This window comes from Andrena cerasifolii, chromosome 12 (assembly GCF_050908995.1).
Source record: "Andrena cerasifolii isolate SP2316 chromosome 12, iyAndCera1_principal, whole genome shotgun sequence".
Lineage (NCBI taxonomy): Eukaryota > Metazoa > Arthropoda > Insecta > Hymenoptera > Andrenidae > Andrena > Andrena cerasifolii.
Window position 1 is genome coordinate 12,230,237 of NC_135129.1, and position 24,191 is coordinate 12,254,427.

A 24,191-nucleotide genomic window follows, 5' to 3' on the forward strand; every position below is an offset into this window, starting at 1 on the left:
CCCCGGTTTTCGCGAAGCTATTGTTACGCTACCGAACAGGTGAGGGCGCTGCGAGGCGACCATCGAGCGAATTACAACTGACAAACAAACAAAAAGTACGGGGCAAGTGTCAAACGATTTCGAAAAGATGACTGATCACTCTAATTATAAAGCCGAAAAGTGTTGTCAGTGAGAAATCCGAATGTCTTCGATTACGAAGAGATCCCCTCGTCTCGAGGACGTAAGTTTCATCGCTTCCTATACACCACTTACACTAACCTGTTCAGTTTTGGAAAATTTGTTTCGTCGAAATCGCCGCTTGTTTATAAAGTAACTCGTACTGGAAAGTTAAAAGAACACTGCGGTCCTTGTATGTCCGCGGCAATTGCGTTTTCATGCTTCTTTCATTCTTATACAGCTGATATCAACCGAAGATGATACCTTGGGTTCCTCTATAAGTCTCAGCGTGGGTGAGAACTCGATTAGAATAAAGGAGAAGCCTCGAGCGATCAAGGAAACCGAGCCAGAGGAGAGAAATGAGAAGGATAAGTGGTGGTTGAAGAAGCCAGAGACCAGGCTTGAAATTTCCAGTGCCATTCCAGTGGACGAAAGAGGGAAACTGTCTCCGTCCCCTTCTCCGGACGTTAGCTCGTCGATGAAAGAATTTCTGGAGAAGGAGAGGATGTGCAAAGTAATTGAAAGGATATAATACTTTTATCGTAGCATTTAGTTAAGCGAATCGACTAATCTATCGCCCTGCTCCTCGTAGGCCATGCATAAGAATGAGATTGAAATGAAAGACAAGGATGACACTTTGTGCGACATTCTGGCATCCGCAGCTTTCGACAAGTATCCGTCGGATTTCGAGAGTAAGTATCCTTATGCGTATCTCGCGATCTTTCCTCTTCGGATAACGTTTCTAGTGTAAAAGGTAGGATCTCCGTCTTTTGCGCAGACGCTACCGACGAAGACATCGGTAGTATGTTAGAAGAAATGAGCAAGATCGCTGGGGCTCTTAGTCCGAATTCAGGTGCGGATCGCACAAAATCTAGGAACTCTACTAAGAATTCTACGGAGGAGGAGAGGTCGGTAGAGGAGTTACTAGAGGAAGCTGAAAAGCTGGTAAGAAAAAATAGCAGTAGTTTATCCAAAAGTGGATCAAAGTCTGATACTTTAGTACCTGAGAATATTCAAGAGGACGTAGAAAGTCTTAGCAGGGTTAAGCAGTTAGAAGCGGATATCTTTCAATTGATAGAGAAGGAAGTGCATAAAGAAACGGAGAGAATCAGGAAGAGTCCAAAGAACGAGAAGAAAAGGGACGGTAGCCCTGGGTTTGACGTGATATACGAGCACGTGAATGGTTTGAAAGCTCCGAAAACCTTGGAACTGCAGAGAAGGAAGTTCGAAGAGCAGAAAGTGGAAGTGTCCAGCAGCTCTGATCTGGACGATCCAATCGAAAGACATTCCAAATCCGAGGACCTGAAAAGTATAAGAAAGATGGAATCGGATAAAGACAATCTACAGAAGGAGATAACCGACGTAGATAAGGATTTTTTCGAAGATTTATTAAAGAAATCCAAGGAGAGAGCCGAAGGCGGCATGTCAGGCAGTTCAAGCTTCGGGCAAGAAGATTTTTCGCACTTTTTGAAGCTTTTGCAAGGGCAAACTGATAAAAAGGAACAGGAATCGAACGAATCGAATCCTGCAAGTGCCATTTTCTCGAAACACGCGGATCAGAAAACGTCCAGCTTGGAAGGCCAATCCACGAACGACAGGAGCCCCGAATTTCCCGAGAAAGAGATTTCTGATATACTAGAAAAAGAGCTACCAGGAGCACCTGATTCAAAAGCGGAACATGAAATCGTTGAAACGGACTCCAACGCGGACGCAGAGGAACTTGAAGAGTCTGAAGATAAAAACGAATTGAAAATATCTCCAGACCAATTGTCTCCGAAAAGAATAGGTGCATCGAAGGATAGCAAGAAGGTAATTAATTCTAAGCAAGAGTTGTACACGGTTGGCCTCACGCCAAGATTAGAATTGTTCGCGGACGCGATCCCCAAGTTGCTGGCGGAAAAGTCCGTGGAGAGTACCACGCAACAGAGCAAGGAGGCCACAGAAGATGCTAACAGGAAAATCCGTAAAACAATATCGAGCACTGAGATTAAAATCAGCGCTAGTGCCATTGCGACTTCCCATCGTAGTAACGTAGAACGTAAATCCATTCACGCGGCCAGCGCGTCAGGCGCCAAACAGCAGAAGAAGGAGATCAAGTTTTCCAAGTCCAAGAGTTACGATCAAATTTCTAAACCGCCGCATAGAACTTCCGCGGAGAACCTCAGGGCGAGTAAAGCTTTAGATACCACAAGGAAACCCGTTAATTCTACAATCAGACGATCGCCGATACCGAAGCCAAAGCTGCAACCTACAATCAAACCGGTTACAAAGGTCCCTCCTAAAGTTAAGATATCCCCCAAGTCGAAAAAAGATTCCATCAAGACTGCTTCTACCCCCGCATTGTCTTCCACGTATAAAGGGTCGCTGGTAAAGTTGCCGGACAGCTATTCGAGGATCATGATGGCTGGCGGTGATACGAAACAGAATGCAATAAGACAGAATTGGGAAGTTCTGTGTAGAGAGGAGAGACACAAGAGTGCTCTGCTGAAGCAGCAACTGGAGTCTGAGACGAAGATGTACAAGTGCCAGATGAACAACATGCGTATATCCTTCGAGGAAGAACTGTTCGCACTGAAGAAGCAGAATATAATTTTAAAGGCGAAACTGGACGAACTCTCGTTGAACGAGAGACAGCCAGAACCTCAGGCCAAGAAGGACACGAAGATTATTCTTCTGGAGAAGGAGTTGGAGAAGCAAGAGAACATGATACGCGCTTACGAATCGGAGAATAAGAAGCTGATGCAAGAAGAGAAGCGTATGCAGGAGGAAATGAAACAGCTGCACAAGCAAAAGAGCACTGCACTGGAATCGGGTGAAATGCAAGAGCTCGCTGACAGAGTGAAGGATCTCGAAGAGCAGGCGTTGAAACTTAATCTAGAGGTTTCAAAGCTACGGGAGAAGAACGCTGACTGCGCCTTGACGAACGAGGACCTGCAGCAGCAAAACGGTCTGCTAAACGACGAGCTAGAGATGTTCAAGGACCAACTAAGAGCGAAAAACAATTTCATCACTGATCGACTGCAAGCCATGACCACGGCGGAGCTGCACTTGAAGAAGCAAGTGGAGGATCTCAGTATAAAGCTGAGCTCTAAAACGGAACAGCTACGATTGGTGAAGCAGGAGTACGACAAGCTTCAGTACAACGTGCTGCCTTTGGAGAAGGAGTTGCTGGAGCTGAGAGTGAAGGAGGGGAATCTCCAGGAGAAGGTGCAGGTAACGAGGAGCCACGTGGAGCGTGAGAAGCAGCTGACGCAGAAGCTCAAGGACCAGGTGATCCTCGACAGCAAGAAGATCACAGACTTGAACCGGCAAGTGCGCGAAATGGAGAGGATACTCAAGAGGAAGAACCCCGACTCGGTGTCTGCTCTTATACTCACCGCGAATTCGGAACAGGACAAGATTGGCGCGGAGAAGGTTAAGCTACTGGAGGACCGAATCGCAAGCCTGGAGAGCGAGATCAAGGCAAAGGACGACTTTGCGCAGCAGAAGGTGGTCGAGTTCCAGAAGAAGTTCTCCGACATGAAGGAGAAGTACGCGACGCAGATAATGGACCTGGAAGAGAAGCTGTTGGAGGCTGCTATCAAAGACCGCAAGGTGTACAACGATATGTTTACCCAAACGGCAGCGAAGCCCGTGGAGAACAAGGGTGTGGAGACTATCAGAAGGGAAGAGAGGTCTGGGTCGTTTGAGAAGGAGGACAGGAAGGAGCAGAAGCCACCGGTTAAGGTCAATTTGAAGTCTCAGAATTGCAAGGAGGACGCTCACCTTATAGCCACGATAAGGGGGCTGAAGTTAGAACTAGCTAATAAGGACAAGACCGTCTCGAAGCTCACTAAAGAGTTACAGGAGCTGCAGAAAACGAATAGACGATTGCAAAGGGAGAGGGAGAAGTTGCTAAACGATAGGAGATCTATCAAGACTATGGTGTCTTCGGATTCTAAGCTACTGACTCTGAAGGCTGTCGATGGGAACGATCAGAACTCGAACGTCTACCAGAATGGACACATGTTCGACGCGAACACGCAACGATTGTCCGCCTCTGTGCAAAAGCTCTACGATCCCATGCAGTACACAGAGAACGGAGATAGCCACCACCTCGTCAAGAGATTGACTGATGAGAACGATATCCTGAAGGAGGAGCTCAGCAAGATGAACAAAGACTTTATGGCTCTGAAGAATAAACGTCTGCACGACCTGAACCTCTTGCAAGAAGAACACGAGCGTGAGATGGCCACTTTGCTGAAAGAGTACAGCGTCAAATTGGGAGACTCTAAAGTGGTAAAGTTACAGGTTCGTAGTATTACGTGCAATATTAACTAGTTTCTTTCGTTTGCACATTTTCTTTTTCGTTCGCTAATGTTCGCACGTAGTACAAGTGTTTTTTTCACAAACGGTCCACCACTGACTGGGTCTTCCTCTTGGTTCCAGGGTCAGGTAAACACTCAGCTAGCGGTGATATCGCACTTGGAGCAGCAAATCGAGAAGCTGCGGGACTACAAGGAGCAAGTGGTCGTCCTGAAGGCTGAACGGTGTCACCTGGAGGCCAAAGTGAAGACGCTGACCGAGAAAGTCAAGTACTTAGCGTCCCCGGTACGTAGCAATCAGCGGTATCCATCTAGCTGTCAGTTTTATTCTTCGATCCGTAACAGTCGTGCTTTTGTTTCAGAGCACAGAGCAGCTGCAGTTGCTGCAGGACAAAATAACGATCCTTCAGCAACGGCACGAGAGCCGGGAGATGACTCTGCAGACTTTGGTGCGCGATTTGCTTCGAAATCGAACGCAGTGTAAGGACTGTAAGAACGAGAAGGGTAAAAATCGGCAGCTGTGCTACTTCCGACAAGAACTCGATCACATACTTGGGATGCTCCAAGAGATCGCTAACGTCCATTAAAGTGGTGCTCACGAAGCGTCGACAAGAATGCCAGTAGAGAGAGAGTAGAGCTGTGCGTGCTAGAACAAGACGTTTCTCGAGTTCGTTATCGGGCATTGTGATAGTTCGCCTGTTCGAACGTACTGGAAGGTAACGTACGTTTTTCTTATCGCGTTGTTAGGCACGTTTTATTGTAAGCGTTGTTTCCACGAAGGCGACGATTAGTAGTTGTTGCGACGAGGCGGTCGCTTTTGCAATACTTTTAGTCGTAATTCGATAAACCAGTGAAATCATATCGATCCTGGGAAAACTCGCGTTCAACGATCGACTGGGATCACTGCCAAAGATTAAAGAGAACAAAAATCAACGGCGGGATTACGGTTTTATGGTAATTCCCCGTCGACATTCCTTGCCAGTGTACGCGCGTGGCGCGTCGACTACGTCCATAGTCAGAGTAATAATACTAATATAATAATCGAATATCAAATGGACATAGAGATATTTTCATCTATATTTACCGAAAGCAGACTTTTTATTTATCTAACGAGGTAGGTTTAAAAAAAAATCGAACTGGACTGCTTCCGAATCGGAACCATAGCTTTAGCCTTGCTCTTATCGTTAAGATGACTCGACGGAGATAGAGGAAGCGCCATAAAAAAAAAAGAAAAAAAAGAACGAGACATCTTCCAAAACCTGGTAGAAGTTAGTTTTTTACACGAGGCTTTTTCAGGATACGCTGTGTATGAGCGTTCTACCGACTCGTTCGAATAGTCGTATTTATTTCCTATTTATTCTTCACTCACCCTTCGCCATCAACGAATCCATTTGTATATTTAAGTCGTAGAATCATTCGCAATTAAGGGTCTTATCGTGGGGCACCCACGAGAAACGAAGCACACGCATATCGCACAAATCGACGTGTCCTAACGAGTTCTCACGAGATCTCAGGACGAGATCCATACTTTTAGAACGATCGTTTGCTTTCAGGTTGTACCTGTTTTTTAATCGAATCTATCGTAATCACACCGAGTGTAGTTACTTCTTTAAGACTGGATGTATACGTAAACACCGCCACGTTTTTTTTTTATAATTACGTTTAAGCCGAACCGCCGCAATGTACAAATCATGAGATTATGACTTTAATAAATTACTTTTCTTCTCTTTGACCATTTAGTCTGATATATCTACGATTAAGGCAGCCTTAGCAGCGACGTTCCAGGGATACTCTGGGCTAGTGGTATAACACAGTGCTCGGATCTGATCTGAATAATTTATTCGGACAAAATACATCTCCTTAGATACATGCGATACATTTCTGTCTCTACGCGGGATAGATTAGCTGTACATTAATATACATTCAGAGGATTGTTACGCGACGGCACAACGCATGGAGCTATTATAAGTAGAACAGTGACTAGAAGCAGGTCGTGGAAGTAGCAGATCGTTGGCCCTCCATTGCTGGACAAGCTGGTTCCTCTACCATACGACGAAGCGCGGCGCCTGCCTGGCGACGTTGCTGCAACAGGTAATTGCATTTCATGAATCTGAACAGTCAACTTTTTCTATCGCCGCCTCTAGTTACTCGCTTACCTAATGAAAGACCGTTTTCCCTGGAACATGGAGAGACCGTACACCGCGCAAAGGCCGATCACGATCGCCTGGCGTATAACTTCGAACGTCAGGCCGTCCTTGATGGAATGCTCTTGGTTCAGGGTACCCGTAACACCTAGGATCTTGGCCCTGGATGCGAATAAGCGAGCATTAGCAGAGGGAACACGGGATATGCGAGCAGCCGAGTCTGAGAGGCGGGCGAGATCCGGATCGATCACGCGAGATCGTCTAACGTCGTTCAGGCTTCTGCTTCGGGGGAGTGCCAGGGGTAAGTGAATCCTATCTGTCAGTCTTTGTTCTCTGTTTAATCGAACACCGTTTGCAGGACCAGTGGCGCGAGTTTTTTGCAATCGGTTGGCGTCGAGCCTTTGGCGAATGGATCGCTCAGTTTGGCGACGATCAGCTCTGACTTGCTCGCGATTCTCAGAGGACCTCCTAGAGTCTACCACTGCTCGGCGTTCCGATCGTCGATCGCTGGACAGGTCCCTCACTCTTCGCTGCTCCAAATCGCGTTTAGAATCTTCAGATGCTCTTGCAAGACGAATTCGAGATTCACGGGCCTCCCGAGCCAAGTTCAATCGACTTGTCCTCTCTCGTCGCTCTAAACTATCGGTCCTAGTGCGTTCCAATGATCTAGCGAGGGAAGAGTCTCGTCTCTCGTTCGATCTAGCGTCCAGGCGACGATCCAACCGGGTCATCCTCTCTCTGCGCTCGCTCCTTACTTCTCGTCGTTCCAATCTTGCGGAGGATCTGCGATCCAAGTCCAACCTGGAATCCCGCCTGGTTGTCAGTTGCGCACGGTTCCGTCTGTCGATGTTTCTCAGAGTATCGTCGTTCCTCTCGCGACGGGAATCGGTTGACCTAGTTGTTCTGGATCGTGCGAGGGATTCTCGTTCCCTGGAAGCTTCTCTAGCACGGGATTGCAGCCTGCTCGATTCACGACGTCTTTCCATGTCCGTTGATCTCTTCGCGGATCTTCGATCAGGGTCACCTGAGACCCCCGAGTTCTCACGATCCAGGGATCGAGAGACTTGTCTACCAGCGCGAGATACCACCGTGGTTCTTTCAGAGCTGCGAGAGGATCGAGAGTCTATTAGCCTACCGTTTTTCATGCTTCTAACCGATCGCCTGTCTTGATCCCTGGAAGCAGCAGCGTATCGAGAGTTTCGTCTCTCGTCCGCGACCGATCGGAGGATTCGTCGAGCTTCTTCAGGATTCAAGCGACTGTCGCGGTCTTGCAGGCGCCTGTCCATTCGGCTCCTAGAAACGACGCGGTTAGGGAGACTTTGACGATCCTCACGGCGACCCTCTCGACGATCTTCGCGAATGTTGTCTCGGTTCTCATTAACGCGACGGTCCAAGTTGAGTTCGCGACGTTCCAGGGACCTGCTTCCTCGAACTTCGACTCGGTTTCCGTGGGCCGCTCGGCGATCTGAGGTCGCTTCGCGGCGTTCCACCGAGCGTGATCTGCGATCCCTAACGTCAAATCGATCGTTCAGGCGGCTAGTGCGTTCACGGCGTTCGGTAGTTCTGCGTTCAAGATACTCTCGATTCTCTCGTCGATCGGTGGCAGCCGGTTGTCTTCGCTCAGTGCTCCGCGATCTACGGTCCAAAGATCGAGCGTTGAATCGAGCGTCGTCCAAGTTGAGCGATCGAGACAGTCGAGTCGCGGGGTCTGACGAACGTCTGGCTGCGCGATCTTGGTCTCTAGCTCTGAGTCTGGATTCGGAAGCACGTCTGGAGGAGTCGATGCCTGTTCCCTGTCTAGCCAGTCTCTCCGCGCTCCTCAAGTCTCTTCTGGACTGCACTCGGGCTCTGGAGAGACGATCGAGGTTCCGTGATCGAGGCATTCCGTTGTCCGTCCGTACCAGCCTGGTTCTGAAGCTCTTAGCTTCGTCGGTTGACTTCAGAACCGTGGTCTGGCCTTGCTCGAGGTTCGAGCAAGAAGGCATTTTGGTGAATGGACCCAGGTTCGGACAGGCGTCCACTCTAGAAGAGAACGACGAGGGGAATGTATGATAGTTTGAAGCTAGACAATTCTAATTACTCATTTGACTGCTTTGGTTGCTAGGAAAGGTGGAAAATGGTAGTGTCTTACTCATGGGGAGCTCGGTGTTCGAGTTCGGGTCCAGCCAGGCTTCCTGCACGGCCCTCTTTGTCCCTGGAGACCAGGCCAAGCGTGAGGCAGGCAAGCGACACTATTAGAAGGCCGACGTACCGCCATGCTCGCACTGGCAGCGCTACGTGTCTTGTGCGCCGCATCCTGAGAGCAGAGAACAGATCTATGCATCACTTCCTCCCCGAATTCTTACATATTCTTATATTTAACTATTGTTTTTCACTCACCCGTCTGTTTCTGCTTCTCAACCAGCAACCAGTTTCGTCGACTGCTTTCTGTGCTCGCGGAGGATCCTGCGTGTTTCTCCTAGGAGCTCCAGAAGGCTGCTGATGCTCCCAGTACCAAGGCGCCGAGCTTTTATACCCACGCTGGCCACCCGCAATTCTATAGAAGTTCAATTCATTGCTTATCAGCGCCGACCACATGGGACCCCGTATCCCGATACGTGTAAATCACCGTGGACGAAATCGGTGTCGAGCGAAACCACCGGGACGCCTCCGTAATCGGTTAACCATCCAGAAAATTGCGAACCAGGCACAGCTGCGTGGCGACTGATATGTCGGTTACTCGGTTGGCGCGTGGGCGAGCTTCAAAGCAGTGGCTAGATCGGTTCCGAGCGATCCGGAGCGTTTCTTCCGCGGTTTTGTGAAACGTAGAGGGATTATTTATAACACAGAGGGAGTTCCTCCTCGGTGGATTGAAACAAAGATCTCGTTAAAGTACTCGCGGTTGAACAAATTGGTGGTAGACTTCGTGGAAGGATTAATAATTAACCCTCTATCCGCTATCGCATAGATTTTTAATTCAGTTGGAGAAATTAGACTAGTCTAATTCGGGGATGAAAAGACCGAATCCGATGTCTGTTTTGAATTTGGAGGACGTCTGAGCTCCCCAGGGCAGCCTTCCGGGTCACCGCCTTAAGGCGGGATCATGTGGCAAGTACAAAAAATGTAGTGTTTTTTTGTTTTTTTTTTATAAAATAAATACTTAAAAAAATATAAATTTTTCATATAATAGAGAAATTGTGAAATTTAAGAAAGCACAGAAGAATCACTAGAGGGTTAATGAGAATCTGCGGCGAGTACAGTTTTTACAGACTGGTTTATTTTTTATACAAAATCCATATAAAATACGAGGGCGGAGGCTCGTAGCGCGTGCACCTTATAAATACGTTCGTCGTATATTTACATTATATGTATATATAAATCGTGCTGGGACCGTCAAAATTTTTCGAAAATTTTGAGAGAGTTCGCCCGTGAATGCAACTCGATGATTCTCGTTCGCAGCCTGTTTCAAACAGCCGCGATACCCTTCAGACGGATATGTTCAGTAGTTAATGTACAGTGAGCGGTCGCGGTGCTTCCGGTCGACGTCGCACCGCTCCCTTCGAAGATTCTTCGACTTAACGAACGACAGTGACGAGGATCATGATCGCGACGAATGCGACGAGATCGAGGCAAGAGCTCCTCGTCGCGCCTGATGGAGTGCCGATCTCGCTGCAGGTCGTCTCGTTCGCTTCTGGCAGGGCCGTGTAATTCGGGAACGTCTGGATGTCCGCCGGCTAGAATTCAAGAATTTAATCAGCGCACCTTCTTTTTAGGAGCACAGTGAAAGCGTACTTGGAACTCGATTTACCAGGGCTAGCTTATCATCCCTTTTCCTGCAGAAGGTCATGTGCCTGCCGTGGTAGAGATTCCACTCGATGGACCTTGAGAGCAGCTCCTCGGTCCAGGGTAGTGCCAGCATGTGCTCCGCCAGAGTTCGACCTGTTGGCGATAGGAATACTTAATAGATCGATCGGCGATAAGCCGATTTACCGAGACCTCCACAGATTAACTACTTACCCCTGAATTCTGGAGGTTCTTCGATGACGAAGCGCGTGAAGACGTTATCGTTCTTATGCTCGACCGTGTAGTCCCACATGGCTCTCAACGCTGACTTCACCTCTTTGATGTTCTCCTCGTCCACGTCCTCGCTCGTCCTCGTCGCGGGATAGACGGACAGCTGCTGCAGACCCGTGGGAGGAGTCGTCACAGCGTCCGTCCTACGGAGGTTGCAGACAATGGTTAATAAATAAGTTGAGCGCATCGCGTGCTACGCTCTCGAGGAAGATCCCGGGCGCACGATTCCTCACCTGGTCGTTAGGAACAGCTTCTCCACGTTGTCCATAGTGACGCCCTTGAAGCTATACACACCGAGAGTCTTGAAGAGGTCCTTAACAGGAGTCATGCTGTAGCAAGCAGCGAGCGGCGTCCTCGGATAGTGCACCACGAATGCCAGGCACATCTCCTGGGACGCCGCATAGCCTCCCAAAGTCGGCTTCGTCCTGTCTAGAGTGCCGTAGACGCACTCGGCGACCAGCTCGTCGCCAGGAAGCACCTTCACCTCCTTCCCGAGGGTGTGAGACTGTTGGTACTCGAAGTCGAAGTGATTGTCCTGGACTATCCTTGGTAGCTCCTTGCCCTGGCGTATGTGCTTCAAGCTGAGACGTCGGCCAGCCAGATGCGAGTGCAGCGCGACGGAGACGACGTTTATCCCAGCTTCAGGGAACATCTGCGAGAGAAGCATTTCGTAATCTTGTGATCTGCGAAGATGAAGGGACAGTACTCCCGGGAAATAAACCTCAGAGGGCGTATTTATTTACCGTGTTTGTGCAATGAGGGGTGCAGTAGCCAGCGGTGGCGTACTCCCTCTGCTTCGGGGGGATCAGATGAAGAGGACTAACGGCCACGCCAGCGACTAAGATCCCTGCTTCCTGAGGGCGAAGCTTCGGAGTTAAATGGAGCCTGATGCCGCTGCTGTCCACCACCTTCTTCATGCTCGGGTTGTTGTAGTGCACCTCCAGCATATAATAGGAGCCCTCGCTGTGCTCCGCGATGGGGATACCGACGTGCTCCGGAAGCCATTCCCCTGGAAGACGCAGGTCGTTTACTCGCCGGCAAACTTGATGCCTCCACAGTGTTCGGTGTCTCACCTGCACTGCCACGGGCCCAAGCTACGACTGGCTGCAAACATGATTCCCATTCTCGAGGCATCGTGGAACTGTAACACAGCGCGCCGACGATCCTCGCGTGCTGACCCAAGACCGACAAAGTCGACGCGCATTCGTACAGGATTATGTGGTGCACCAGGTCCTCGTTCGCTTTCTCCACCAGCGGCGTGTACTGGAAGTAAGGATTCGCTCGTTTAGCTAAAGCTTCTCGGTCGCGCGAATTCGAGGAAGCAGATAAAGACTCGCGACGCTTTACACTCTTGGCATATCGGATCGGATCGGATCGGATCGGATCGGATCGGATCGGATCGGATCGGTTGTTCCTCTTGGCAGATGCTTTTCAGAATGACATCATTCCGGGGCCCTTCTTTATTCTAATGACGTCCGTGCACACGACTGCCGCGTCCGGGATGGATGACCGTGATTCGTGAAGCACATACGAATCAGGCCCAACCTCGCCGCATTCCTCGGTACTTTGCGCGCTAGTATGTACACGGAACCCGCTACCGAATATCAATAGAGAATTTCGATCGTTTGCTCACCCCGATCATGTGGTGTTTCTCTTTGTGCGGCGCCTTGAAGATTTTGCACCAGTAGGTGGTGTCCGCGTTGTCTGAAACCGGCGGCTACGCACCAAAGGAAACAAATTAATTATACCGATCGAAGGGATTAGCATTTAAACGGCTCGTAGAGTAATAGCAACACCTACTTGATTCAATTTCACGTCCCAGTACGTGATATCTTGCGTGTGCTGAGGTGGCGAGTGCGGGGCAGGAGTCTTGAGCCTGAGAGCTCTTCCTCCGCGCTTGTCCCCGGGCCAGATCGCCGTGTTCAGCTCGGGATCGGTCTGGTGCAGGGCCCAGAGGACTCGAATGGTGTCCCCCTGGAAGGGCAGGCGATATTTCCGGTAATGTCTCGCGTTTCATGGGTCAGCGGCTCGCTCGACAGGGGTTACGTTCGTTAGGATGTATTTTAATAGCCTGGGAAGGGGGCTGCTCAGGCCCAGCGAGGGAGAGCCACGGGGCTCGCGCGCACCGCATGCTAAACGGCTAAATATCGCCGCGGGAATTCGACGGAGGCTCGAGGGCCTCTTGGAGTCGCAGGGTCCCTTCGTGCCGGGCATAAATCGAATGGGGGCCTCTTCGCGAATTCTACGGGGCTCCCGAGCCTACGCTGTAAATCTCGCCGGCTATTCTCCATTCCCAGGCTCCGCCAGCTGGATCGAATATCGGACAGCTTATTTTTTTACGGCTTTTAATTAGCCAGAATGGAATTATGGCCCAACACGGGGGAATAAATTCTCGGCCTTTGCAAATATAATTTTCTTTATGCGCCAGGGATAGAAGGGAGTGAAAGGAGCGGTCGCGGTTCAGCGGGACTAAACTAAACTCCACTGCGATTTTACATAAACCGTGCAATGTTGTTCTTTTATGATCGCAGGCTCACCGTAAGCCGATGATCCTGGGGATCGCAGGTCTGCCAGTTCCTCGAGAATATAACACTGGTGTGCGTCTTGTTCTGCGAGCCTCCGAGCACCTTCACGTCCTGGGACGCATCCGTGACTAGGGCTGCCTCCGGATCCTCGATCCCGTGCGAGTCCTGCAACAACAAAAAAAGGGGGGAAAGGTTTGAATCGCGAGCAGGGTGAACGCACGCGTGGTGCCGCTCGAGGGCCCCGAAACTGGCCGCTTCGCCGCTGGACCAGATCCGAGAAGTTTATCGGGTCAGGTGAGTGCCAGGTGTTTACATCCGACGGTGCACCGAAACTTTCTGTCGGGCCCGATTCGTTTCTCTCCCTCTTCTGCACTTTCTCTCTGCGTACTCTCGTCGCGGAGGGCTCGGGACGTAGCACGCGATCTGGCGAATGTCCGCAGGGATTCCAGGGTGTTCTCAGCGTCGATACTCTGGTAAAGTAAACCCTCCCTGTTCTTTCAAGTCCTCTACCAAGAAATGGCAACTTTTAGTTGGATGGAGGCAAGTTACTCGATCGTCAGCGTTAAGCGCGGTTATTATATAATTCACTGGTCAGGTGTCGTCATTCACCGCATCCTGTAACACCCTGTAACTCGCAGAGGACACCGCGAGCAGAGGGAGGCCGCGGGCGTTTGGGTCCGCTGGATTCCGATTGCGGTCGGGCGCCAAGCTCGTAAGAGGCCGAAGGGAACTCCTCTTCCTGCTCGTAATGAATCGAAATAATTGACCGAGCGTCGTCACGCTCGCTGCGTGTTTTGTAACGAGCACGTGCAAAGAGGAAACGGCAATAAAGGGACGCGCGTCGCGAAACTACAAAGGCGAACAAGGATATGGGCCGAGCATCTTGGTCGATATTTTCGCCTGAATCCCCTGACTCCAATCTTTTTCCATAGATACGGAGCTGATTTTCAAGGAAAAAAAATCCGATTGTTGGTGATTGCTTTTTAATCGCGATCATTCGGGTGGTGTTGGAGCTCTGTTCTCACGAAGTTCGCGGGGGTTTTCTCATGGCGCCCGGATATTCTCATCGTCGCCGGGCTAATTAGCACAACCCTGGCATTGCTGGATGGTGATTAAAAGAGTCGGAGATTCCAGGGCGATTTCTCGAATCGACGAATCTCGGACTGGCCGAGGCGACGGGTTCCTCCCTTTCGCCAAGGGGTTACGGTCGTGCAAATGATTACAGAAGCTCCCCGCGCAGACACCTGGTCTCTCCGCAACTGACAAGGAGAGTATTTTAGGTGTCCGCCTCCGATCATTTTCATATTTGGGGGGTGAAAACTGCGTTCAAAGTTAGGGTTGAAAAATCATTTTTCTGGAATATCTCGAGAACTATTAGAGATAGGGGAATAGCGTCAATGGACGAATTTTGTTTAAAACACTTCTTTCATGAATACCATTTTTCTGATCAATATGAACCATAAGGTCTGCGATAATGTAAACACATTGATTTGAGGACGTAGCGCTACAGACACCTCGTACTCGAAATGGCAATTTTCTTCACGCTAGAAGTAATATCTAGTATACAAAAGGAAATTATATGTTTTGTTTAGAATTTTATTTCTAGATAACTTGAGAACTACATTTCCCTGTAGGAGGACACCTTACTATAAGTAAACTTTAATAATAATTATATTTGTTAATTTGTAGGAAATACAAATTCTGATTTATCCGTATTTTCGGTTCGGCTGTGAAGTATAAGAAAATAAATTTCCATGAAAATAGATGAATTTTTTATGTATTATATAAAGAAATGGAGTTTTTGAAAATCTGGCGAGTCAGTCATATTTCGCATTCAAAGACACAAAATTCGTCCATTGACGTTATTCCCCTATCTCTAATAGTTCTCGAGATATTCCAGAAAAATGATTTTTCACCCCTAACTTTGAACGCAGTTCCCCCCCAAATAAAAAAACACGTATTTCTTATTTTTCGATCCTCTATAACATATCCAAAAATGAAAATGATCGGAGGCGGACACCTAAAATACTCTCCTCGTGAGTCACGAGAAAATGGCAAGAAGGAAGCTGTTCGCCTCTCTCGTCGCGTCCTCCTTTCTGAAACAGGTTCCGCGACTTTTGCGAGCCAGAAATGCGTGGAGCAGCCTCCACCTCCGTACCGTTTCGCGAATCTAGCGATAATAGACGGCACAGTGTCGAAGGCGAGGAAAGGCGAAGGGACGATATTTCGGTACGTACCCACCGATGCATGGGAAAGGAGGCACACGTGCGTGGATGCGGAAAATTAATTCGACGGATGTTACGTCATGGATCGGTACTCGCGTTTCCTGTGTCAGATGCCTGAGAAAGCGGCGCGTATCGGAAGAGGCTCGCTTTTATTCCTTCCGATGAGCATTCGTTGGACGCCGCTGCGAGAGAGCCGAGCAGAATCGAGCGAGACGTTCGCGAGCAACTCTCCTCTATCGGCGTGATCTATCTCGAGAAATAGTTTCCGATCTATATGGAGGCGCGGGGCAAAAAAAAGAAACGGTTCCCTTTGTGGCCGTGAAGGATCGTGGAGGATCGTCGCGGTTCCCATGGGCCCAGAGTTCCAGAAGAAAAAGAGAGAAATTCTCCCATGAGGCGCCACTAGGAGGACGATGCTTGCCAGGTGTTTTGGAGGTCTCTCTCATCCTCTCTCTTTCCCTCAGAACGCGTTCGGCCCCCGTATTCCTTTCCCTTTTACCTCCGTTCTCCTCGCACCGCCTTGCTCTTTCCCTTATCCTCTCTGCTCCGTCTCCTTTCGGCAACGCTTCGAGAAACCCGACCACTCCGGGTCTCTCTCCTTTTCTCGTCCTTCCCCCGCGGTCCTGGGCTACCTCTCCTTTTTCTAGTGGCTCTCCTTTTTACCACCTGGCAGAACAGCAGCTGGTAGCGCAAAGAGATCCCTCCGAGGGGATAAAGGCCTTCCTATCGTCCTCGGGGAACTCTGAGGAACCACCTACCGGTCACCGAAGGAGAATCGGCTGGACGGTGCGGACCAAAGGCGTCCCTCTCTCTCTCCTCTAATCGCTGAGAAAACGTTTGCGCGTCGCGACGCGTGTCCTCGTTAACGTCCCCCGCCGAACAAACACTTTCCTCAACCACCTGGAGGGCTCTAATTAGATCTCCGTTGCCTTTCAGGACGCGAAAAGCTGGCAAACGACTCGGCCGAACCGTCCCAAGGGCAAGAATGCGGCGCGACTCGTGGGACCTGGGCGATTTCCAGTCAAGTTTTCCGGAGTCATCGGTCCACGTTCCGTTCCCATAAGCACAGGTACCCCCTGAGCGTGTCAAGGTACGAGTCGATCCGGTTCTCACGTGCCCTGGTCTCGAGGAGGGCGCGCGGTTACGCGTAATTACGCTCGCCGACTCGTTACAGCTCATCGTGCTCGCTTTTACGAGCCTACGCGGATTCATAATCGAATTAATAGATAGCCCCGCGGTGCTCTTCTCTATCTAGAGACCAGCGCGATCTCAGCCTTAACGATCCCCCACCGTTGAATGCTTCAATCGCCAATCAATGGCAATTCACCCGCGTTTCTTTCCGTCCTTCGCATATTCGTACGCGCTCCAACATTCCACGCGTGCCTAGCTTCTTCTTCGCTCTTATGCGTTCGTGGCGAATTTATCGCCGCAGAAGCCGCGCGAGTTATTGGAATCAGCTTCCGCGAACCAGTTTGGCGCCGGCCGAGCTGGTGCTAATTCATGCCCGTTCCCTGGCCCTCGGGGCAGATGGAGAAACCCACGGGACAGGATCCTAGCTCGAGACCTCTCTTCGCCCTCCGGGCATCACTCGGGGGATATCGATCCTATTTAACTTGTGTACCCGGCCACGCAGCTCCCAGTAGTACGTCTCAATGGTTTCGTGATTCCGCGCGGGCAAGAAGTGTCTCGTGAGAATTGAATTCCGCGCGAGGGGCAACCAGACGCTGCCTGCTCGCCGCGTTCTTATTCGAGGGAGCCCAAACGGGGCTGCTTCATCAATAATGCATCTGGAAATTTGTCGAGGACAGGAATACGCCGCGGCCGGTCGTAAAGTAGCCGGGCTCTCGTGCGTCGGAGTCGGATTAAGAGAAGGAGAATACGCGGCGCGGTACCGCGACCGATAGAGCGACGGCAAGAAACCAGGACGGGTAGCTCGCAAAAATTCATTCGAATAATGCCCAACTCTGTCGATCCTTTGAACGGTTTCTCGAAGGCCTGCGACCCTTTCAGCCTCTGATAGTAGTAATTATTGGTAACACCTTCGATCTCACGCTCTATATACTTTGACGGTACTTTGGATTACGTCGGCTCGATCTGTCCCTCCATTCAGCTCTTTCTCCCATCGACACCCTGTCGATTCTGGTAGGAATCTCGTTGCGCAAGTTCCTTTATTCCTGGATAGAATTAGTCGGGTTTATTAATCGACGAGGGCCCCTTTGATTTCTCACGAGCGAAACTTGTTGGTCGTTGGTCGTTGGACGTCGCGAGTGGCCAGATTCCCGAGGACCGTGAATACGTTTATTAACCGTGAAAGAGGCTTAGAAGGCGCTTGTAAAAAAGAGAATGACCTACGAACTCGGAGCAACGGTTGCACAATGGGCATACGCGTCGCCGACCACGGGACTAATCTTAATCCGTGAAATATTCCCCTTTGCTGTCGGCTGAAATCTCGCCTCTCCTCCTGGCGGAGGGAACGATAGCTGGCCCCCGGATCGAGATAAAGTGGTAAAACCACTCGGTGAAGTCGCGATCGAGGAAAAGCCGTATGATATGATTTACGCGCGAAAGCCCGGCGGTTGGACAAATCTTTGGACGTCGTAAAGACATCGACACCTTTCTCGGGCTGTTTCAGGAATCCAAGCCAGCGCTGCGCCGCGAGTTTCAATGCATTCTCGGAGAACGCGATAAAAGGGAGGACGCGCCGAGTTTGAGGAATAATCCTGTCAGAGAGATGGGCGAGGAGTCGGATCGAAAACGGACGAAAACTGGTTGCCGAGGGTGAAAAAGGAACAGCGAAGCAAAGCACGTCGAAGATAATGAGAAAAAAATCACGGCGAAATGAAGGAAGGATGCGCGTCTATGCACGCACCGGCGGGGCCACGGTGGACCGCGGGAGATGGACGGATCGCAGATTGCCTGCATTTCAGATTCACTTTGCGAAACGCGCTCTCCCCCTGCCTGTAATAAATTACGATCGTAATCGTCGTACGTGCGCGTCCCTTTGCGAGCGCTGGATACCTTGGGCGTCGCTGAATTTCCGCAGCTTTTGGCGGTCACGGGATCCTCCGTTGCATTTCCAACGAGCCTCCACTTTTTGTCACTGTTTATCCAAAGCTGAAGAGCACGCGTGGGTCGTTGGAAGTTGAAAGCTCGTCTCGCTGGCGAGCTCCCTCGAAATCCATGCTTTTTCTCTCAGCAATGGTTCTGGGGCGCGTCCGGGGGCCTCGAGCGAAAGGTATCACGTGTCGGTCGGTTCATCGGATCCAGGACCGCTTTTCGCCTTTCTTCGCAACGATGCTGAAAGATTCGCGCACAGCCTCCCCCCTGGCCCGATGTCTGGAGGCCTTGACTGGACCCCTCTGGAAGCAACTCTGGACACAGCATGCCCATGCCTCTCGGCGGACCCCTCTTTGGGCTTTGCACACGACCGTGGCCGTGTATTCGTCGCGCGTTCGGTCACGCAACGTCTCTCACTCTCTTTACCTTCGCCTGTACCCCCTGCGTACCTCCTGCGTACCTCCTGCCCCGTTCTATCGTAAGCTTTTCTACGCGAACGCAGCGTATGCGGGTCGACACAGACGCCTCTGTTACAGGGATGATCCAGTTAGCGAAGGACCATAGAGGGCGAGAAATGGACGCGAACGCTTCAAGAGAGCTCCGAGAATGGTCGGCAGAAATTGGCGGAGAGACGCGGAGGAAGTAGCAGATGGGAGATTGGTCGGTCAGCTCGAGGATTCTTTTGATCTTTTGTCTCCTGCGGTGGTTTCATCCGAATTGGACGAGTCACGGCTACGCGTTCGTCGAACGGTCACGGGATTACGCCGGTGGAGTTGGAATTGGTGGCGGCTGGGAGGGCGGAGAGGGTGGATCGAGGGAAGCGGGACAGAAAGGCTCCGCTGCCCTCGACGGACGTAAATTTATCACGACTTTATCTCGACCGGCGGAACGCGCTGGACGTTCGTTAATTTTCTACCAGCCGCTCGGCCTTCTCGCTCTTCTCCCACCTGCGCTCACCGTTCGCTTCACGTCCCGGCCGTTTCTTTTTCTCTCGTCCCGGCCCCCGTGGACCAGCACCAGGTAAATCGAGCCAGGGATCCTCGCGTCCCTCTTTCGCGCCCGTCGCCTTAGATTTCAAATAATTGCCAATTTCACTTTACGAGCTATCTTTCAAGCCGCGACTGATTTACTCGAATTCCTCCGGTCCCGCCTCCTCCTCTCTATCAACGTGGGCGTACGTCTCGAATTTCCGCGATCTTTTCCTTTTCTCTAAGCTCTGCACTCAGATTCCCTAAATCTTTGCGTCTCAATCAGCGCGAGGGTTACAAAGATTAGTACAAATTTAATTAGATTCCGATAACCAGTGGCATTTTAATCCTTCCGTTGCTTCCGTTGCCCTGAATGGTTAATACACTCCCAAAGGGACATTCCACGCGTTTTCGTAGATTGCTGAAATTTCAATATGTTGTAGTCTTTAGTGATATTTAAACGTACCTCAAAGGATTTGTTCGAAATTTTGAAAAATGTCGATTTTACAGCTGTTTCAAGTTAAGTGCTACCTTTTCTTTCTCATTACATTATAGCTATGGAAGTAGTAAACGGATGGAGATGAGCTTTATGGTGCTTATAGAGAAGACATTCAAGTTTTAAGAAGAAATTATTTCAGTTTAAAGAAAAAAAAAATGACCGGCCGTTTTTTCAGCCATTATTGTTATTACGCATCGTGACGAGAGGGAAATCGCATCGAATCTGCCGTGACGCGTTAATTAAACGAACCTCATTAATACGGATCGCGCGAGTGGTAACTGCGACTGGGATCCCTTTCGAAGAGGATTCCATGGTTCCTCGGCCAAGGCAGGGGAAAGAGAGAAGAGAGGCCCCGATAGCCCTTTTGTTTTTCCTCTGCCCCTCGTTCTTCCTTGGAGGCTCACGCAGGTCCTTCAGACTGCTGTTCCGACCTCCCTTTCTGCCTCGGCCGCCTTCTTAATCTTCCTTTAATTTCCTGGCTTTCCGTTTCTTTCGCTCCTTTTTCATCTCGGTTTCTTTCGTCCCTCCTCTTCGTCTTTGTTGCTCCTCCTTTTTCTGCCCTCCAGGTCCCCCGGCCAGCGGTCCCTTCTTTTCTTCGTCAGCTCGATTCACGGCAACGAGGATCCACGTCGATAGATCTCCGGCTGTCCCGAGACCGGGGAAGAATCGCGAAAAACTTGCCAGTCCATTAAACATCCTCGCGAACGCCGATAACCCACCCAGACATTGCCCCCCTCGTCCCGCGAGCACGGACGTTATTCGAATAACTCAGGGCGAAATATTCGCCGTGACAGTCCAGATAAATACTCCCATCTATCCTAGCGGCAGCCGGGACGGAAATAGAATCGCGCTTGGCTCGAGAAATCGCGGATCGATAAGAAGAAAAGGAGTTCTTCCCACGCGATTACCGCCGGCTAACCGGTAGACGGGCTTTCCAGTTAGATCGTCGATTATTCTCACGCGTCCTATGCTAATTGACGATTAGAATATTCGTGCAGCGAATGCGAGAACGGTTGAGAATCCTTGGAACCGAGGGTAGCGCGACCTATCGACGCTCCCGACGCTCCCGACGCTCCCGACGCTCGCTAATAGCAAACGGATGAATCTCCGAATCTAAGGGGCAATTAAATATGTATATTCCAGCCTCTAAACTGCATCGTACGTCAGAGACTAAAAAGAGAGTCCGGAGCCTATCGATCACAGGTCCGAATACCTTCGCGTCCGGTCCCTCATCGATCACCGGTGATCGAGATCGAACGGTGGAGGACTCACCAGCAGATTGACGGTGCCCGTGTGATCGTCCACCCAGGCGAGAAGGATATCAGCCCCCTTCATGTGGTTCTTCTCGTTGAACCCGATGCCGACGTAGCCCAAGGTCTTGGCGGTGACCTTGAACGTGACCATCTCCTCGTCCGAGGGATCCCATTCGAGCACCACTTCACCGTCGTCGTCCAGCTCCTCCCGCCTGCTGAACTTTGGCTCCTTCGCGCTCCTCTTGGTTCTGTTCTCCGCGATCTCTTCCTCCGAGTACTTGCTGCCCCTCGACAGCTTGGCCAACTTGTCCAACGGCGGGACGTACTTCTTCGGCACCCTCTTCAGGACAGAGTCGTCGAAGAGGTTCGTAGCTCCGGTATCAGGCTCGCCTATCATCTCGAACTGGGAGTTCCCCTCGATTTCCGCGTCCCCTTGGAGATCCTCTTGCCGAATGGTCTCCTCTCGAGATTCACTGGCTGGCTCCAGGCTCTGCCTGCCGAAGGATGTCTCGTTCGACCCCAACGATCCTTCGTTGGACAGCTCGATGTCGAAGGTGTCCAGGGTCTCGTTGCTCGTCAACGTTACCACCGTGGTTTCTTCGGGGGATCTGTCCTCGCTTCGACTCCAGTTACCGAGCAGCTCGTGCTGACCAGCTTCCAAGTTCTCTTCCCTCGAGTTCGGGAAGTCCAGGCCGTCCTCCTTGTAAGGGATCTTCCTCTTCACCTTCCACTGCGCGTACCAATCCTTGTCAACGTCCAGCCGCTGCTTCTTGAACGTGCCCACCCTGAGCACCGGCTCCTCTCGGAGGTTCCGCTTTATCCTGGACACTACGTCCTTCGGGTGGTGCTGCCTGGTCCTGTAGGCCAACGTCCTCATGGTCTCGTCCATGTGCTGGACGTACAGGTCCAGCAGATCGCATCTGGCCATCCAGCAGATGCTCAGCGTCACTATCAGCTTGAGTAGCAGCATCTTCCTCTTCTTCGTCGGCTGTTCGTTTCCCCTCGAAGCTTCATACGATCGCTAGCTAGCTTGTCGTCAGCCTGGAAGCCATCCAGGCTTCTGGATCTCTCTCTTTCTCACCACTGATATTCAACTTCTCCGAACTCGCCACCTTCAAAACTGAAATTCTATCATGGTGCCGCGACGATTTATCCGCGTGGTACCGATGCTTCGCGCGCACCTTCCGAGCTGTTCGCGGCTAGAGGCACAAGACTCGGGAACGATTCCCTGGCATGTTACGCGGACGACAGTTGTGCCGGGACTAATTTAAGCACGAGGCTGCTGTTGCCCCTGTAGATGCTTGCAGCTGCTTACCTGCGTCGGTCCCCTTCCTCAGGCCCTCCTTCAGCCGCGTAGCAACTCCGCACGGTGCCCCTGCCACGCACCCCTCCAGGGCCCCAACAGGACACCGCGAAACCCTGGCTTTGACCATACGCGACACAGCTGTTCATTTTCAAGCAATTTGCTTGTAGACCACGGGCTGTGTCGTTACTCTCATTAGAGGGGTGCTTTGAAGGGGACAAGCAGCAGAGAGGAAGAGATCTCCCCTTATTATTCTTCTTACCCGAGTATTCTTCCCGGCTAGACAATTTGTTGGGAAAACATAGAGCGTTGAGAGTAGACAATAGGTAATTACCGTCGAGGCTCCCTCGTTGCAAATGGAACGTTAGGATCGATGACATTAAAGGGTGTCTGTTCTAGCTTCTCCAGAAGCCGTTTCATCGTTAAGTTACCGACGCAACTTTCTGGGTTTATATAGAGTGACTCGGGACAAGAACAACGGTGTGTTTCATTCGTCCCCTATCGCCCTTTCAGGGTATAAAGTACGAGAGAGAGAAAAAAAAGTTTCAAACAAAAGTTGGGTTAACAAAGTTTTTTTAAAAAGTTATTTTTCATAAGAAAAATATTATAATAAATAAAAATGTAGGATGTTTTTTTATGAATTGTACCCGGTACGCAGATAGTAAGTTGCATAATAAGACTCGTTCTCTTTGCTACAGGCTTAACCCATGACGGTGGAAAATATGGTAACATATGCTTTCGAAGATGCTAAAACATATTATGCATAATATATTTACTTATAACAAAAAAAGGAGATATTGCAGCTTATCAAGCAATTTTTAAAGGTATTAACGAATACGAAATACGTTCTATGTTTAATCATTTAATAAAATTCTTGATACATACTTGATTTTCATATTTGTTTCGCGCGATCTTATATTTAGCACGAGGCGTTGTCAAGTCTATGGTAAATTATTCATAATTTCATGCCGTTTCTGAAGAAACAAACTTATCTTCAACAGGGCTGAGTCGTGGATTTTTTAAAAATTCTCGGAGGCTCCGACTTCCTTCCGTCAAGGGTGAAATCTTCGGGATGGAGAAGGAAGGAAACGGAAAGGTCTGGTAGTGTTTCCTGCGGAAGCCTTTTTTTGAAACCGGAGACGCATTTATCGGTAGTGGTAGTGGTGATGGTGGTGATGGTGGTGATGGTGGTGTTCCAGAAAGAAGCCGAGGGGCTGCGAAAACAACTGCGGCAGATGTGAACTCTTGGCACGCGCCCTTCTGCTCCACAGTGGCTCTCATTTTCTTTCATTGTATAAACTCCAGGAACATTCATTTCCTCCTGAAATTTCTCCGTAAAACTACCTAAAACTTCCATGCTACAGTCATTAACATGGATGTTAATGGATTAACAGGGAATGATAATTCTCGATGCCCCATGCGACTAGTTCAACGAACGCGATCCCCGTTCCCCAAGTTCCAACGTTTGCGGGACGCCCATTGATCGCGCGAGCATCTACGGTTTCCTATTTGATCCACGATCAATCTCAGCGGCCGCGTTAAACGCATTATTATTCCTAAGCGTCCGCACGCGCGTTCGGAAGCCAACTGTATCGAGTTACTTCCTGCGACTGACATCGAAACTCTATACTTTGCAGAGGAAGGGTTACCGATCCCCATGCCCTGCTCGGTGGATTCGACGTGAAAATATCTGCGAGCCGCTAC

General features: G+C 50.3%; 3 protein-coding genes across 5 annotated transcripts; 1 reads left to right on the plus strand and 2 right to left on the minus strand.

Moving 5' to 3' along the window:
* Positions 1-54: 54 nt before the first annotated feature.
* LOC143374960 (uncharacterized) lies at positions 55-6,192 on the plus strand. Of its 2 annotated transcripts, none has more exons than XM_076823556.1 (6): positions 55-220; positions 398-670; positions 749-848; positions 935-4,434; positions 4,585-4,746; positions 4,823-6,192. In XM_076823556.1, exons 1-6 carry the CDS (start codon positions 182-184, stop codon positions 5,045-5,047), a joined length of 4,299 nt encoding a protein of 1,432 aa, XP_076679671.1. In that variant the 5' UTR covers positions 55-181; the 3' UTR covers positions 5,048-6,192. The 2 variants fall into 2 exon arrangements, with proteins under 2 accessions (XP_076679671.1, XP_076679670.1); XM_076823555.1 differs by having other exon boundaries at positions 57-220; positions 935-4,446.
* An 85-nt stretch (positions 6,193-6,277) lies between these two features.
* Positions 6,278-9,124, minus strand: LOC143374964 (uncharacterized). Of its 2 annotated transcripts, XM_076823573.1 has the most exons (5): positions 8,984-9,124; positions 8,736-8,900; positions 7,578-8,626; positions 6,617-7,526; positions 6,278-6,542 (listed from the first exon to the last, which is right to left on the minus strand). In XM_076823573.1, exons 2-5 carry the CDS (start codon positions 8,897-8,899, stop codon positions 6,503-6,505), a joined length of 2,163 nt encoding a protein of 720 aa, XP_076679688.1. In that variant the 5' UTR covers position 8,900; positions 8,984-9,124; the 3' UTR covers positions 6,278-6,502. The 2 variants fall into 2 exon arrangements, with proteins under 2 accessions (XP_076679688.1, XP_076679687.1); XM_076823572.1 differs by having other exon boundaries at positions 6,617-8,626.
* A 723-nt stretch (positions 9,125-9,847) lies between these two features.
* LOC143375203 (MOXD1 homolog 1-like) lies at positions 9,848-22,529 on the minus strand. The gene is made up of 10 exons (XM_076824091.1): positions 21,204-22,529; positions 13,195-13,347; positions 12,458-12,631; positions 12,291-12,374; positions 11,731-11,920; positions 11,401-11,666; positions 10,891-11,309; positions 10,601-10,800; positions 10,392-10,522; positions 9,848-10,317 (listed from the first exon to the last, which is right to left on the minus strand). The coding sequence occupies exons 1-10, from the start codon at positions 22,152-22,154 to the stop codon at positions 10,159-10,161; spliced, it is 2,727 nt and encodes a 908-aa protein (XP_076680206.1). The 5' UTR covers positions 22,155-22,529; the 3' UTR covers positions 9,848-10,158.
* Positions 22,530-24,191: the final 1,662 nt, after the last annotated feature.

What these genes read in the sequence shown, in the direction of transcription:
- LOC143374960 (XM_076823555.1), top strand. Translation starts at nt 182, where the DNA reads ATGTCTTCGATTACGAAGAGATCCCCTCGTCTCGAGGAC. An exon ending in CTAAAGTGGTAAAGTTACAG is followed by an intron (nt 4,447 to 4,584) that starts GTTCGTAGTATT and finishes TCTTGGTTCCAG; the next exon opens with GGTCAGGTAAACACTCAGCT. An exon ending in TCAAGTACTTAGCGTCCCCG is followed by an intron (nt 4,747 to 4,822) that starts GTACGTAGCAAT and finishes CTTTTGTTTCAG; the next exon opens with AGCACAGAGCAGCTGCAGTT.
- LOC143374964 (XM_076823572.1), bottom strand. Translation starts at nt 8,899, where the DNA reads ATGCGGCGCACAAGACACGTAGCGCTGCCAGTGCGAGCATGGCGGTAC. An exon ending in GAACACCGAGCTCCCCATGA is followed by an intron (nt 8,627 to 8,735) that starts GTAAGACACTAC and finishes GTTCTCTTCTAG; the next exon opens with AGTGGACGCCTGTCCGAACC. An exon ending in GGAAAACGGTCTTTCATTAG is followed by an intron (nt 6,543 to 6,616) that starts GTAAGCGAGTAA and finishes TACCTGTTGCAG; the next exon opens with CAACGTCGCCAGGCAGGCGC.
- LOC143375203 (XM_076824091.1), bottom strand. Translation starts at nt 22,154, where the DNA reads ATGCTGCTACTCAAGCTGATAGTGACGCTGAGCATCTGCTGGATGGCC. An exon ending in AAGCTGTTCCTAACGACCAG is followed by an intron (nt 10,801 to 10,890) that starts GTGAGGAATCGT and finishes CAACCTCCGTAG; the next exon opens with GACGGACGCTGTGACGACTC. An exon ending in GGGATGATAAGCTAGCCCTG is followed by an intron (nt 10,318 to 10,391) that starts GTAAATCGAGTT and finishes CTTGAATTCTAG; the next exon opens with CCGGCGGACATCCAGACGTT.